Source organism: Epargyreus clarus, unplaced genomic scaffold (genome assembly GCF_041222505.1).
Source record: "Epargyreus clarus isolate Ecla_fem2 unplaced genomic scaffold, WU_Ecla_fem_2.2 ptg000015l, whole genome shotgun sequence".
Classification (NCBI taxonomy): Eukaryota; Metazoa; Arthropoda; class Insecta; order Lepidoptera; family Hesperiidae; genus Epargyreus; species Epargyreus clarus.
Window position 1 is genome coordinate 1,326,893 of NW_027332223.1, and position 14,918 is coordinate 1,341,810.

At 38.7% G+C, this 14,918-nt stretch overlaps 1 protein-coding gene across 3 annotated transcripts in view; it reads right to left on the reverse strand.

Moving 5' to 3' along the window:
* The window catches only part of stai (stathmin), a 56,626-nt gene that overhangs the window by 18,504 nt on the left and 23,204 nt on the right, over positions 1–14,918 (reverse strand). For 2 of the 3 annotated variants that reach the window (XM_073080994.1, XM_073080992.1), the window contains exons 1-5: positions 9,026–9,185; positions 4,624–4,701; positions 2,543–2,709; positions 2,085–2,299; positions 395–512 (exon numbers count right to left, since the gene is read on the reverse strand). In XM_073080994.1, the coding sequence (XP_072937095.1) occupies positions 395–512; positions 2,085–2,299; positions 2,543–2,709; positions 4,624–4,701; positions 9,026–9,101 (654 nt within the window). In that variant the 5' untranslated portion in view covers positions 9,102–9,185. Of the gene's footprint in view, positions 1–394; positions 513–2,084; positions 2,300–2,542; positions 2,710–4,623; positions 4,702–9,025; positions 9,186–14,918 lie in introns of those variants that run through there. The other variant, XM_073080993.1, reaches the window with a different exon arrangement.

The following is a 14,918-nucleotide window of genomic DNA, read 5'->3' on the forward strand; positions in this document are numbered from 1 at the left end:
CACGTAGGGATTTGTTCCTATTAGTGATAGTATTTTAATCCTCCTGCTAGAGACAAAAAATGTTTTAGAATCTTTTTAGCCATACATCACCTGCTCTATAGCAGCAGTTTATATTAAGTGGATTTTGATTTATGAATCCCTATGGAACCTATGTGTAAATATAGACTTAACATAATTTAAAGAGAAACATTAATTTGTACTCCTGATTATATTGGCAGAATTTGAATGTTCTGTCGCTAGTGAAATGGAACCAGATTCGAAATTGATACCTTCCTTTATGTATAGAGTAACAGTTTAATTGAATTACACCACGTCTAAATTTAATTAGCACCTGCCAGCACCTACACATACCGGTAAAAAAAAACGCATTTTAAAGTAAAGTATTGCTACTAACATGTTCGCGCAGACGCTCGAGCATCTTCTTGATGTTCTCGTCGCGCTTGTCAGCCGCCGTGTTCATTTTCTCCTCAATCGCCTTGTACACCTCAGCGGTCTGCTGCTCCAAAGTCAACCTGCCAACAAAACAGTCGTGACTACTGGGTTCGACGACAGCCAAATTGTATTTATTGCTAATTGCGCTAATGCTTTTATAGGAGTATGAGACGAATACGCACCACCTGATGGTTAGTTGCTATTGACATACATGTAATGTAAACATGTAACCAGATTAGATGAGATTTCTGCCTGTCGTCAGCCACAGACGCGCCGCTATCCGTGAGGATTACGCTGGAATGCCATGGAAAAGTACGTGTCTCTGTTACCTCACCATCCAGTAGTAGGCCCATGAGTGTGAATAATAATATGATGAGAACTATTGTTACACGTGCTGTATAGCAGCAGCAGAAAGGAAACCATTATTTGTTTACGTTCGATCGCCACTATTATTTCGATACAATTTATTCCTGCATTTTGCTAACAGATTTTAAATCATGCTTGTACTTTTAAAGTGCCTAGTGTCAAGACGGGAAAAACGATATTATGAAGAGTAAAACACGACTCCTTAACACTAAACCTACAGGCACTCGGCACGTACTGTCTACCGAAGCAACTTGAGCCTTATGAAAAGGCACCCTTATCTGTCGGGCCATCAAGACTCGACAAGATCTCCCTAACTAAAACGTATCTTCAATATATATCGTACATCGACATACTTTAAAGGACATAGAACTGCATGTAGTTCAACTACAGTGGCCCCAATAATTCTGCCTTATAAAATGAATTTCAACCAGTTTGAGCTGGTTTTAAAGTTACGGGATAGTACATGAAGCGTTCCAAGTTCCAAATTAGTCCTTAGTGTCTGGCCTCTCCTCCTCCTCCGAAGTTGCAATGAATGGTATTCCCGAAGTCAGGTCGGTTAGCTTAATATTTCAGGTAGATTACGGATGTCGGTCATTGTAATAATACGCTAGACCTACGTAGTGTAGTGATGTCGCTAGTACCTTGATGTGGCCATGAAACATGCCAGTGTTCCTACAGAATGCCACGCCCCGAAATTATGCCTATGCCATTTAAATCGCCTTGGTACTCCAGTGGCGTCGAGGTGTGACGTGTTCCAGTCGCGACCTACACACCCCGCTTTGTGCATAACCCGGTCAAGAGGAAAACGGTTCTGACGACTAATGACCCGGCTCCACTGAGATTCATCTCCATCGCATTCTATAAATATGTAGATTACGCTCTCGGCCACTTGTTTGTTTGTTAATTGACACAGTTTTGTTTACATTTATAAATATTTTTACTGGATTCTCATATTTTCTGATGGTATGATTCCGATTATATATTTAGTGTTTTATAAATAACCTTGTAATTCTTAGTTTTGTTATCTATACTATATTTTGCATTATGAAAACGTTTTCGACACTAAACGCTATCTTCAGTATCTGAATATAATTTATGAAGCGAAATAATATTTAAAAGTTAAAACCTTCACTCGCACTTTTTGGACCTCTTGATGAATTCCCAGAAATTTTGGGGAAATCAACATTTTAAGTTATAACGACAATATTCCGATAAGTTACTTACTATATGTTACTGAAATTCTGTAGCTTTTCGACATCAAATATCTATAACTACAATAAACTTACCTGGTCTTTTCGACACCCTCAAGATGATCCTTGAGGCGCGCGCGCAGCTCGTTGATGTACGCCTCGCGCTTCTCTTCATGCGAGTCCATCTTGGCGTCGAGAGCCTCCTTTGTGGTGACGATGAAGTTATTGGTCTGCTCGCTCCTGATGCGGGAAGCCTCCTCGATCTTAGCCATCTTCTGTGCAATCGCCGCCATTCGGCTAGCTTCCAAACTCTGGAAAAGAATCAATACTGTAGGTACCTTTCGTTTTGTCCTACCTAACCCTCAATTAGTTTTCTATCAGTTATATTTAGCTCACATAAATTAGTCGATTAGACTACAATAGAAAATTTTGCTGGCGTGACGAATTATGCGTTCGATTCTACAAAAATCAAAGTTCTTTATAAAAATATAAGCGACGACATAACATTTAAACCGCAAGCGTATCATGCTCATGACCGATTTCTTGAAACTTACACGTCTCCTTTCCTCTGCAGCTTTGAGTTTTTCCTGGATCTCCTCAACGGAAGGCGTCTTCTCGGGCGAGTCGGCGCGGCGCGGCACGGGCACGCCCACCGGCTCGGCGAGGATCACCTCGTACGCGAGACCTCCCTTAGACATCTCCTGGCAGCGGATTTCAGTGGCTGTAGAGAGAGATGACAATTAATGTAATGTTTATCATAAATAGTACTTTCTTTGACGGTCAAGAAACCCAGTTTTTAAGAAGCTTATATAAAAGAAGTGTTCGCACTACTGAAATAGAAATCATCATAAAATCCACACCAGTGACGCCTCGAAATTTTAAATTGTAGATATACCATTATTTCATTAACTGGATTGCGGTATATTAAAATTAACTACATAATATTTATAGATTTAGTAATTTTCCAAACTAACAAAGGCATATTTTAAGCATTAGACAATATACTCAAGGGGAAAGTGTAGAACCCATTGAGTTTGAAATATATTTTTAACCTGATAAAGGAATCGTAATATCTGAATTTCGCCCAAAACACAGTTTCAACGGCAGTTTCAGCGCAATAAACTTTAATAAAAGCGTTGCCGACAAAGAGATCTACAATGGCAATAAAAGGTGAAAACAATATTTGCCCGACACCATTAAATTTAATTAGCGGTGGGATCCTCGTGGAATAATGGCTGGAAAAAAGCCATCCGCCACCTATTGTTCGGAGAGATTCATCTCTTTAATGAGACTGGCTTGCCACAGCCAGTAGCACTTAAAAAATTAAGGACCTCTTTATTTCCCCATTTATGGCGTTTATATGTTTTCCCAGACACTTCTGATATTTTAAAGCCGGTAGAGACAAAAACTTGTATGAAAAATTCAGCAAATAAAATCACATATAGCACTTGGCATACCAATTTCAAAATGAGGCAAAGCATTAAACCAAAATATTCAAATATAATCTAGACTATTCTAGACGTCTAATTTTCAAATTGTATGACTTTATGTATTTCATAATATTATAATTTCATAATATATTATAATTTTTCAATTAATAAACTTTATAATTAATCACATGCGCCAACGACAGGTAGTGTGATAGTGACGCTCGCAGTAGAAATAGATGTGATTCAGAATTTATACTCCAGGCAGTGTTGGTCATAAATCGTTTTATTTAAGTGCTATTGTAGTACTTACATGGGATTCCACTTTAGGTCTTATAATCAATTGAGAGAGGCTACAGCTGAATGCATTCCCCGAAGGCATAAGCAATTAATCATGATAACGGAGCAATTACCACAATGGACACTGCGACAAAGGCTATAAATGTCTCAATTTTGGACAAATTACCTCGTCGGCGTATCCATACATGCGAACTATTGATTTATCGCTATTTCTTCTTAATAGCTAACTAATTGTATGTAAGCAGCATCTATTATCTCAATACTTAGCATTATGGTATCTAATAAAATCACGGGTTTGTATCATAAAATCGCCGAAACACGTATGTATCACAATACTTTCTCTTTTTCATGCGAATCGTTAAAATTTTCGGAACCTTGGCACATTAATTGCTTTTTGAATTCTAGACGAGATTCCATTTTACTACAGCAATTCCCAAGGTCGTCTCATTAGTTCCCGGCGTCCGTAGAGGAGTGCTATTGTCGTGTTATTAAGAAGGGTGTCGCCACCCCCTTCGAGCGGATGACTCATACTGGTATTGCACTAAGGTGTCGTATACCTTTCTGCATGACTGGCCCGGAGTTATATTCCGCAGACGGCGTATTTGTATACGAGTTACGGCAAATAGACGAGCTGCATGAATCCTCCAACATAAAAGGTATTGCTATTGGGTCTTTGTCTGGTTTATTTGTGTGGGATTACTTGTATTCGTTCTGTGAAATATTTTCCGTCGGCAAATGGAGAAGGTAGGTTGAAATATATCCATGTTAACTAAAAAAGTATCAGAGTATATTTTGGACTACGCACGGTGAAGGTAAAGAAAAACAAATGACAAAAAAACGCAAAAGAATATCAACCAAAAATTCAGGCTAGCGAGAAACACAGCACACGAGCACATTCTCATACTTACTAATGAATTTGACTTTTTTTGGCTGCTTAGTCCTGGGTTTGCCGACTGGTTTCTTGACTGGCGCCGATCGTCGATGTGCTAAAGAGAGGTTTTAGTTAGAAAAGTGCTTAATTGACTCCGCCGCACGCTTGTCTAGAAGACGGCTCAATGACTTGAACTTATCTCAAAATGGCCCATTATGCCGTAAAAGCGGGTAATTTCTTGGTATCAATTTGCTGAGTGTTTATAAATTGTAACCGCGACCACAAAATACGAACGCAATTTCAAGTGAAACTGCCTGCCTCTTCCCAGCGTAGTTTGTTACGAAGGGAAACTGAATGTTAATTAACTTTTAATTAAATTCGTGGCATAAGACAATATTAGTTTTAATTTACACCTTGCGCGTTCTCGATGTAATTTACAGAGTGCTCTTATAATACCGCACATTATTATTAGAATGTTAACAGAGTGTGAAATTGTTATTTTATATTCAACAAACAGGCTCAATTTTCGATTGGAACAACCCAAAACAGCGATTCCAGTTCCAATAACGACAGAGACCGGATAGGGTGTTAGGGTCGCAACCGACGCGCAATCAACATTACTTTTCCAGCAGACGGCGACAATGGAAAAGCTATTACGGTCGATTCGGCCAAGCTAATGTTTATTCGAAGACCATTCGGACACATTAATGAAAGAGTGGCGATCGAAGTTCGCGTGACCGATGCTATCGATCGGTTGATGTGGTATTAAAAACTAGTCACCAAATACCACACATTCTACGATAAGACTAATTACGATGGCATGAAGCTAGGTTTCCACATTTTTTATGAAAGCTATGTTGTAGAATATTTGTGTAGGTATGTACAGTGATAATTAAGACTTAGACGGAGTAAACTGTGAAAGAGCGTAGAAAAAATAACACCGGGAACATTAATTATATCAAAATACCGCACTTTACCTAACTTGATTAAAACGCAAAAGAAATAAGGTCGCGGGGGAAGTAAATAAATCGTCATTTCGGAGAGCTTAGGTATATATCAGAGTAGGCCGTGCGGGGCAATAGTTGTGAGGTAATAAGGCGACGGCACGACAGCCCGAGATGAGAGGCCTGTACGTGAGGGGAATCGCCGAGCAGTGAAATTTCCCCGCAAATACGGATTATCCCTCCGGCGACACTAAGTCCCGGTTTACACGGCAGACGATCCGGAGACGGACATCGGGAGGGCGAATACGGGCTAACTTGACGAGTTTATAATTTGTTCAACGTCCACTTCGTGATGGGCATGTGTAATAGATGCGAGTTGATAGGATTATCCGATAATGAAGATCTCGGAGCCTGGGGACGAATTTGTGTCCGCCTTTATGGATGGGACATAAAAAGCATTAACGACTTGTAGCCCTGATTGAAGTACAAGTTTCAAATGGGACCCCGGGAATATATGAAAACGAACCAAATAAATTGAACCCCGCTGTCAATAAAGAGGAAAACTACAGCTCCTAATATTGTACATCTTCCATAAATAATTGACGTGTCTGGAATGTACTCGGAATCCCATTAGTTATTCAGGCCGACTATCGATCCTTTTTGCCCAGCTGTCTACAATCTGATCACCGCATGTTTACAGAGCAAGCAAAACAATGCAGTAGAGCCAACTTACGTCACTGACCCAAAGGCGTCACTCCCCACTAATGCGGTCTGATACTAACACTGCGGCTTAGGCCAAGGACCCGCTAATCCTAGTTTACATTGCTTCCAAGTCGACACTGCTCGTATTTGACTCCGCTAACCACATATTACTTACGCTGTATTTAGTTTCATGTCACTTTAAGCTCTTTAAGTAATATTTATCTTTAAATACAGCTTGCAGTATTATTTTTACATAAATTGTAAGCAAGCTATTATAGAAACACGAAAGAAATGTAAAACATTTTTATACTTCAAAATTATTTTCAAAAGAGAAGACAAATGAGAAAAGTTTTTAATGTTTACAGCTAACATCAAAACAAGGGACGTGATGACAGGCAGGAATAATAAACGAATCGTGCTTGAACCCCATTGTAGCTTGATTGAAAACTTTGTTCAAATATTGATAGAAGATTAGACCGGCCAATAAAAGGGCATTAACATAAACAAAGCATCGTGGAACAACGGTAAAAAAATATAAAAAATCCACAGCTAAATATAAATGTTTAATGCAGTAGTTACTACTGAAGGGCGGCCGCCAGCCCCACCGGCGCCTCACGACACGACATGAAAACTGATAATATATTTAAACCGAGCTTTAAAACTCGCGAGGGGAGAGCAATACGCAAATTTAACAGCCTTTGGGAATACTAACTTTGAGGTGAACGATGAATGTATATATTATAATTCAACTCTAACACTTAATAAGCGTACAATCTTTTAAGAAATAATAATTTCCATAATAGTATGGTAAAACTACCCTCGTTGAAAAAAATATCTGTAAAAGTAATTTAAAGTCACCGAAATGGATTTCATTTTATGAACTTGTTACCATGATGATATCATATCTAAGTCCCATTCACTCTTAGAAAAGACCCATATCCAGCAATGGGGCAGTAATAAGTTGGTGATGACGACGGTTACATAATAAAAATTATTCAAATCCTAATCAATCCAATCATTTACAATAGAAGATATCGAACAAGATTGTGAATAAGATATCGTGTTTTATTACTGGCGCTAGAATACTCTCAGCCGAAATATAAGTTTCGGCCGTAAAGAGTTCGTAAGTACCTCGTGAAGGTTCGTGAGGCACGCGAGGTGCGGACCCGCAATGCATCACTGTGACATCGTCGTGGCGCTCCGATCTTGAGCTAAATCACCCCTATGGTTCTTTACCTTCATTACAATTTCTCGTGAATCTAATCTATCTATATACCATACACAATAGTAATTAATAATGAACTACTATACGAATTATAATAACTGTTTTCGAGACTTAATGTAAGTTCATTACGTTAAGGATGATGAAAACACGATGTCTACCCTTGAAAAGGTAATAAACAAATCATGAAAGACGTTAATGACAATAATGAACCGAAAACTCCTGTCACAGGCGGTGAGATCAAAAGGGGTGCTAAACTTGTTGAGCCCATTAAATTCATTGTTATACTCGCACCCTCGCCAATTATGTCATCACCAACCCCATCTCTTCACAATGGGATGTTAACAGTTAATACGCAAATACCGCAATCAATGCAAATGGCCATCAATTCATCGTCATATTTGTAGACTAAAGGAACTCAGTTAATATTACTTGAATAAAAACCCTACGAGACCCTCGTTATAATGAAATACTAAAGGAGAACATAAAGCTTCATGATTATGTGACGTTTGCGTGTGTAGAATTAATAAGACCTTTAATATGCGACGACAACATCGTTTCCATAAAATCACCCACGTACCTACGGAGAAATGTAATGCAAATAATGTCACGTAAAGTTTCAGAAGCAGCAGAACCTAACAATATTAGGACATAGATGAAAACTATGCTGAAAAGTAAAAAAATATGTAATGCAGGTTCGAGGTCTTGTAATTTGAAAATTTTAAAAATTCGACACTTAGCAGCATATGAATACGCAAAATGGTGGACACATGTGGTTTCAGCATTCGCTACAAAATGGTTGACATTATGCAGTAATGTTTAATCAATAAGTCTAGCGAAGCCGATTTGGACGCTATCGGGCACGTGTCTACTGGATTTTTCTTTATCCCAGCGTAAAACGAAGCGAATCTCTTACTAATTCTTCGTAGCCCCGACAATATCCTTAATGAAAATTCTATAAAAGCAAGTAATTTAATATCTCAGAAGAAAAAAGGAATTTATTGCTGCTCTGTAACTCTTACATAACCACCACGAAGAGAGAACAGATATGCTGTCAGTATAAATATTTGGGAAACGTTTCTTGCGAGAAAATCTCTTAATTAAACGTTAATTTGATATTAAAATTCCACTCTTTTTAATCATCCTTTGAAAAAATAGGTCTTACATCACATGTCACGTAAATGATTCACATTCCGATACCGGCTTTTCGTTCGACGCCGGCCGGCTACGCCTCGACGCCGCGACGCAGCGTTAAGCCGCTTTTCCCTCTGACATGGATTATCGCATCAGGTGTAGCTAAACAGGCTCAGACACCCCTTTAACTAATACTTTCATTTTATTTTGTTTTTCTATCGCTACTTGATAAGTAAACACGATTGTCGTTCTTTTTTACCTTGAAATTACCCAGTCCAAAATTGAGTTCACCCAAACGCCAGATATCTGAAACAAATTCTATATTACAAATACTAGGAACCAAGTCATTGAGCTATTTTCTCCTTGAAAAGCGTTTCCGCGAAGCCGGTATATTCCAACGAATTTGACAGGAACTTCAGCGAAGTATTCGATCCAACCTGCAGGCAAAACGGGTGCACGGCATGAGTGGCAGAAGCACTGCATCACCGAGTCCCGAACAAGTCCTATCAGCATGGTGAAGGTTTCAAATTTACTATCTAACGTATGACGGAGTCGCGTCGCGGCGCGGGCGTTCTGCGCGACTCTCGCCCGGAAACTGAGCCACGCCGGGGGGCGGGCTGCCGGTCGATAGTCGTACCCCGCACCCCGTCATCCCCTCCCTGCGGACCCACCCCACAACCACCCCTTCGGCGCTACCGTCCCTAACTTGATAGCCCGCACAAGAAAATAAGCCTACCAGATGGAAAAATAATGTCACCCACGAGGTCTGTTTCTCGTCGCGTCCCTAGCACGTTGGTCTATTCATATAGAACGATCGTCAGTTCTGGGAGATCTTCATTTCACAAGTTGGAATTGTTATATATAATGTTAATAAAACGCGTAGCTAGACAAGCCGGTTTAAGTTTGCTAATTTTTAATAGAAAAAACTATCTTGCAAAAGTTTCTTTTGAAATATTTTGTATATCTGAAAGGTAAGCTTTATAGCACCTAGCAACTAAGGGGGGCCTAGGGTCGGGGAAGACAAACTAATTTAAGAACCGCCCAGACTCGTGCGGGTCTCGGCGGGTTTCTCGCTCATAAAAACGCCGAGCTGTCGGAGGGAGAACGGGCGGCCGCGTAGAACGGGAACCATGGGGGCGCCATGCGGCGGTTCCGCCGCCGTCTCGGCGCCGCCACCCGCAGCCAATTAACAGCCGGCAACGCCACGCTGAATTTGTTTCGCCACTCAAATTGCTTCCGATTGATTTCTCGTACTCAAGACAAGCTATTAACGAATCTGCTTACATCTCTTAAATATGCAATCTATAAAAATCTAGTAAGAGCAATACTCACAAAAAAAGACTTCGAAGTCGAATGCCGGCTAAAGTCAGCTGATATTGACATGTGAGTATCGGACGGACGGAAAAACTGACACAGACTTTCAACATTTAGAAACTTGTGAAAGCTTGTAATGCGAATCAATCATTGCAGCGGAGACTTCATAGGTGACTGCAGCAGTGATAGTGTCGTAACCTCGTGCACCGGTAACACCGGTCGCCGTGATGCGGCGGATCGATTCCGGGCAACAACCTCGAGACCGCGTCCCCCTGCGGTAATAACTGGGAATTCCTGGAGTAAGCCGTGTTCGGCCGATGCAAACGCACTCACAGCACTTGTGGAAATACCGCTCACGGCGTCCGCCAGACGGGCGGATGTACATATACATACATACATACCGCGATAAACTTAGACTGAACCTTCTTGAAAGTCTGAACCGTTTGTTTTTTTGTAACTAAAATCGTAATCGTAAAGAGAATCGTAATCGTAGAAATTACTCTGCCTAATAAGTTTTCTAACTCAGATTATAGCGATCATCATAATGAAGAAACATCTTTATGAGTATGTATGGTAATATCTGTATGGTACCAAACCAAAACTGTATTAAATCCACAAATATACTTAGAATGCTTTTAAACAATCGAAAATTTAATTTTGAGGACAGCCTGGCGCCCAACGTGGGGCACAGAGATTAATAAGTTCTACTCGGCCGCTTATTACACTTGCCGCGTAAAGGTAAGATTATACTCATGAGCGGGGCGACGCTTCGATTGATGTAAGTACTTAAAATTCTAAATATAATTTAATTGGAGTGTCTGAAACAAAATAACCACTTACATAAACTAATCTTAGTATGTTGTTAGGTAAAGTTGCAAGCCTTTACATAGCAACATTACATTTTACTTCTCCTGTCCAAATAAAAGAGTAATGAAAGTATTCCCAAAAATAAATGGGAAAATTTAGTTATCTTCGCTACACCTCCAAGTGTGTCTGCATACTATTCTGTATAGCTTTGTCTCTTTCACGAGCGGCAACAAGTTGAGTCACGTGCGGGTTGGATTTGGCAGAGAATATAAAGAGGCAGCGGCGCGCGTCCGCCTGCGACGGCAGCCGTATCGATTTTGCCTTGTTTCAGGCTTTGTTTAAACATCTAGTCCACATTTAGGCACTTTCAATACAAAACAGGATTCGTGAGGAAAACTTATATAAGTATTCATATTTCTATTTCAACGAACATTTTCATGTAATTAATGTTTGGTAATATTACGGTTCACCTTATTTTCCTTAAAAACCTTCATTTTCCCCTTTTTAACTTATACCAGTTTTACTTGTTAATTTTTTATCAGAAAATAGCGTTTTAGTTACTTAAATATTATCGTCAATTTTTACAAAGATGAAATTCTGTAACTGTCATCGAAAGAATACTAACCAAAGAAATTATTCCCGGAGGGTTCATTTTAAACCCAAGTGCCTGAATAATACAGTGACTAGAAAATTACATCACATTGTGTCGACGCCGACACTGATGTCAATTGCAAAATAGGGTTCGCTCCCCAGACCAAGTCAAGTGTTTGTATAGAATATAGAGAGAACAAGCACTTCTGCTGGTTTGTCGGTGGTGCTATAGGTCAAGTTGGCCCTCCAAGCCGGATCCTCGAGCGATTGTTATACTGCAATCATTATTTTCCCTATCTAAATATAATTGTTACAATATAAAAAACACTTTGTAATGCATGCATTAAAAGATTATTTTTCTATGTGTTTTGTGTTTTTCGCCTCAGGCTTAAACTTAAGCTTCAGCTTAAGAAATAATAGGAATTTTCAAAGGCAATTTTCAAATTTTATTTTATTTTGCATTTTTTTAGGAATATCATTTGCTTAGACCACGACCAAAATCTTCTGTAACGTAATCGTCCGTAACAAATGTTGCAATCAATATTTTATTGATATAATCTATTTATACCTTATGTGCTAAAAACCAATTATTCGTGCACTTCGCATTGAATTCCTTTCCCCTACATGCTGCAAAGTGCAAATGAAAATCGTTTACCAATAACTTACAGTTCGCACAGTGTTGTCACAGCTTCATGGGGCTGAAATTAGCGAGCCAACCTAGTCCTTCCTGCAACTGAACCATGATCGAGAATGGTGTGCAATGTTTTTTACTGAGAGCCTAACATTTTGTCGCACTGTGCTCAGGGGCTGCCAAGTTTTGGATGCTGTTAATTTATGGCATGATTCACGATGTACCAGCAATTTGTTCGTCGTGCGCTAGTTTGTTTTCGGAGTGCAAAAGTTTCGCTTAAAACGCACTGGTAATTTACTGTCTAGACTTTTTAGGGCTGAAATTATTGCTACGTTATGCATCGTCAGTTTCGATCGATGGTCCGCTAAACGAATTTAGCACGAAATAAAAAAAGTGTTTTGATATTAATATTTTGTATTTATATTTGTTAACTGGCCATTTTTAGCAAAAAAAGTTTTGGTGAATTTAATATTTTATATATTTAGAAATTGTTCATTTTTAAAATGTACTCAACGAAAAAAACATGAAAACGAACTTTATTTTCCCTCCTACTTAATAATGTTAGCATTGAAATACGAGTCTCTTTTTCCCCTTTTATGTATGTAAAGGGCAAAATTCTATATCACATTTTTAAGTCACCCTAATCGTAAGTTCGCTATAATTTCTTTATTTCTTCATCAGCTTACACGTCGATTATTTCAGAAGCGATTTTATCTTTATGGGTCGGTTAGCTTTAATTTAGATGAGGAATGAATTTCCACAAATAAAAATGTTTTTGCCTACAAATGTTGTTTCATAATTGAGGGCATAGTACAATTTAAGTGGAACCTGTGACCTGCAAGCTCCTCAGGTAATTTAAATAGTTATGCTCAACCCGGCATAAGATTTTAATTGAGTCGCTTTGCAGGTCGTGCCTTAAAGCCTGGTAAAAATAAATATACATTTTGAATATCGTGGTAGTGAAGAAGTTTGAATATCACTAATATTTCGAGAGAAAAAATTCGCATCTAATAGTTGCCAGACATTCTGGGTCGGATTCCGACCCATCTGCTTCGGACAAAGTTTGCGACGGCCGAAAGAAAATTTCTTGATCGAATTACATCGGGACGGTCACGGCGATTGTTCCTCATTTATTTCGGAATTTTCGAATAGTTTTCCGATGTTATTTGTGCTACTGTTAACAAAAGGAATTATATTATTTTACTCAATAAAAAAACATATTTACACGTATTTCAGCATTTCATTTGAGCTTAATAAAGATTCAACTACTGCAGCGCATAAAACATGAAACAAAAAGCTACGAGAGTTTAAGTTTTTGATGTTCAAAACCACGACTTGTTTTCAATACTTGCTACATAAAATAACATTTTCAAGTGCTGTAGAACCGCGAGCATAGGATAGAATAGGAACAAAAGACCTCCATCAGCAAAAAAATAATATTTTCCGTTAGGCATCACAAAGATAAAACAGTTGGTGAACAATAGCGGCGCGGCCGTGGCTCGCAACATTTCATCCGTCGCCGCTCCACACATCGCGGTCTGTCGACAGCCTCATCGTGCACGTCTGTCGTAGCCCCCTTCTAATTTAGTACTTCATTATTTCTGCGTTATTCATCATCATTAGACAAAGACTTTATGATGCAAAATTAGACTTTTAAAGTACCGAAGTTCCGTTAGTACATGAGATATTTAATGTCTAGAAACCTGCTTTTAAATATTAGGTATAAATAAATCTAAATAAAGGCTTGTAATTAGAAATAATTATTGGCTTTAACGACGTAAGTATAAGAAAACCTACATTCTCAATAAGCAATGCTAATAAGCAATTTAGCCTATCAATCCATACTTAAGCAGCGTGGTAACCATGACCTTTACCTATGTTATTTTGGAGATAACTTTTATAAGGTATAAGTAATAAAATTTTCAGTTCCTAAAACCTTCCCTCTGAGACACTAATATTACGAATCGATACAAAAAATCGCATATAAAAGAGAATAATTTCTGACAGGCCACAACACCATTACATCAATCGCTCCGCAGTGCCACACATGGTGCGGTATGTCGACACTTGACAGCGTCTGCCGCAGCTCCCTTCTAATTTACTGCTTCATTTTGATTTCTGTTTCTTTCGTAGTATGATTTTCTTTTATTTATCTTCATGTGCTCTTGACATAAAGATAGCGCTGACTATAAAGTTATCTGAAATAATTTAATTCTTTTGGTTTCTAGTTAATAAACCCACTAAAGCCAACTGGGGGTTAAATAAAGCCTTAAGACTTTGTTCAAAAGCACTTGTTTAATTCAAATTAACATAAACTCGAAACGGCCTCGTAAATCTGTTTGCTTACAATCGGGCGCAATTTTGTATGCATATAATACAACGTAACCCACCTGTTCTCCCCTATTTGTGTACTGAGGCGGGGGAGAAATAATACAAGTTACGTCATATTTCCACAATTGTTTCAAAGATATGAAATTTTTGAAACGAATAGCTTTTTAACATTCTCCTGACGTTATAAAAAGTTATAAAGGTTTAAAGTAATAAAGAATTCATGAATTTATATCGTACGATCAATAATTCAATACAAACTGCTTTCCGATGTCCGTTTCGGTTCCCGACCACTCTTATCTTGCAAATATTAAAAAGAAATCCATAAAAGCGGTCTTGGTACGCATTCGTAGGCGGAACATCAATTCGATACGACTCCGATATCGAGTGGGGTCGGACCGAGGGGTGATATTATAATGACTCCTCACTTTGTATAACAACATCTTTATTATCGTCTTATTCCCTCTACGTCTCGCTTCATTGGACCTGATGGATATGTATCCGATCTCAAGTTGGGATTTTATCGAGATTGTCTGAATTGGATATCTTCCTCAATTTGTTAGCTGAAGCATCAAAACTGTTTATTAATCAAAGTCACACTGATTCAGTAACATTACGTAGACTTTTTTATTGTCTTTTGTTATACGAGTATATTTCAG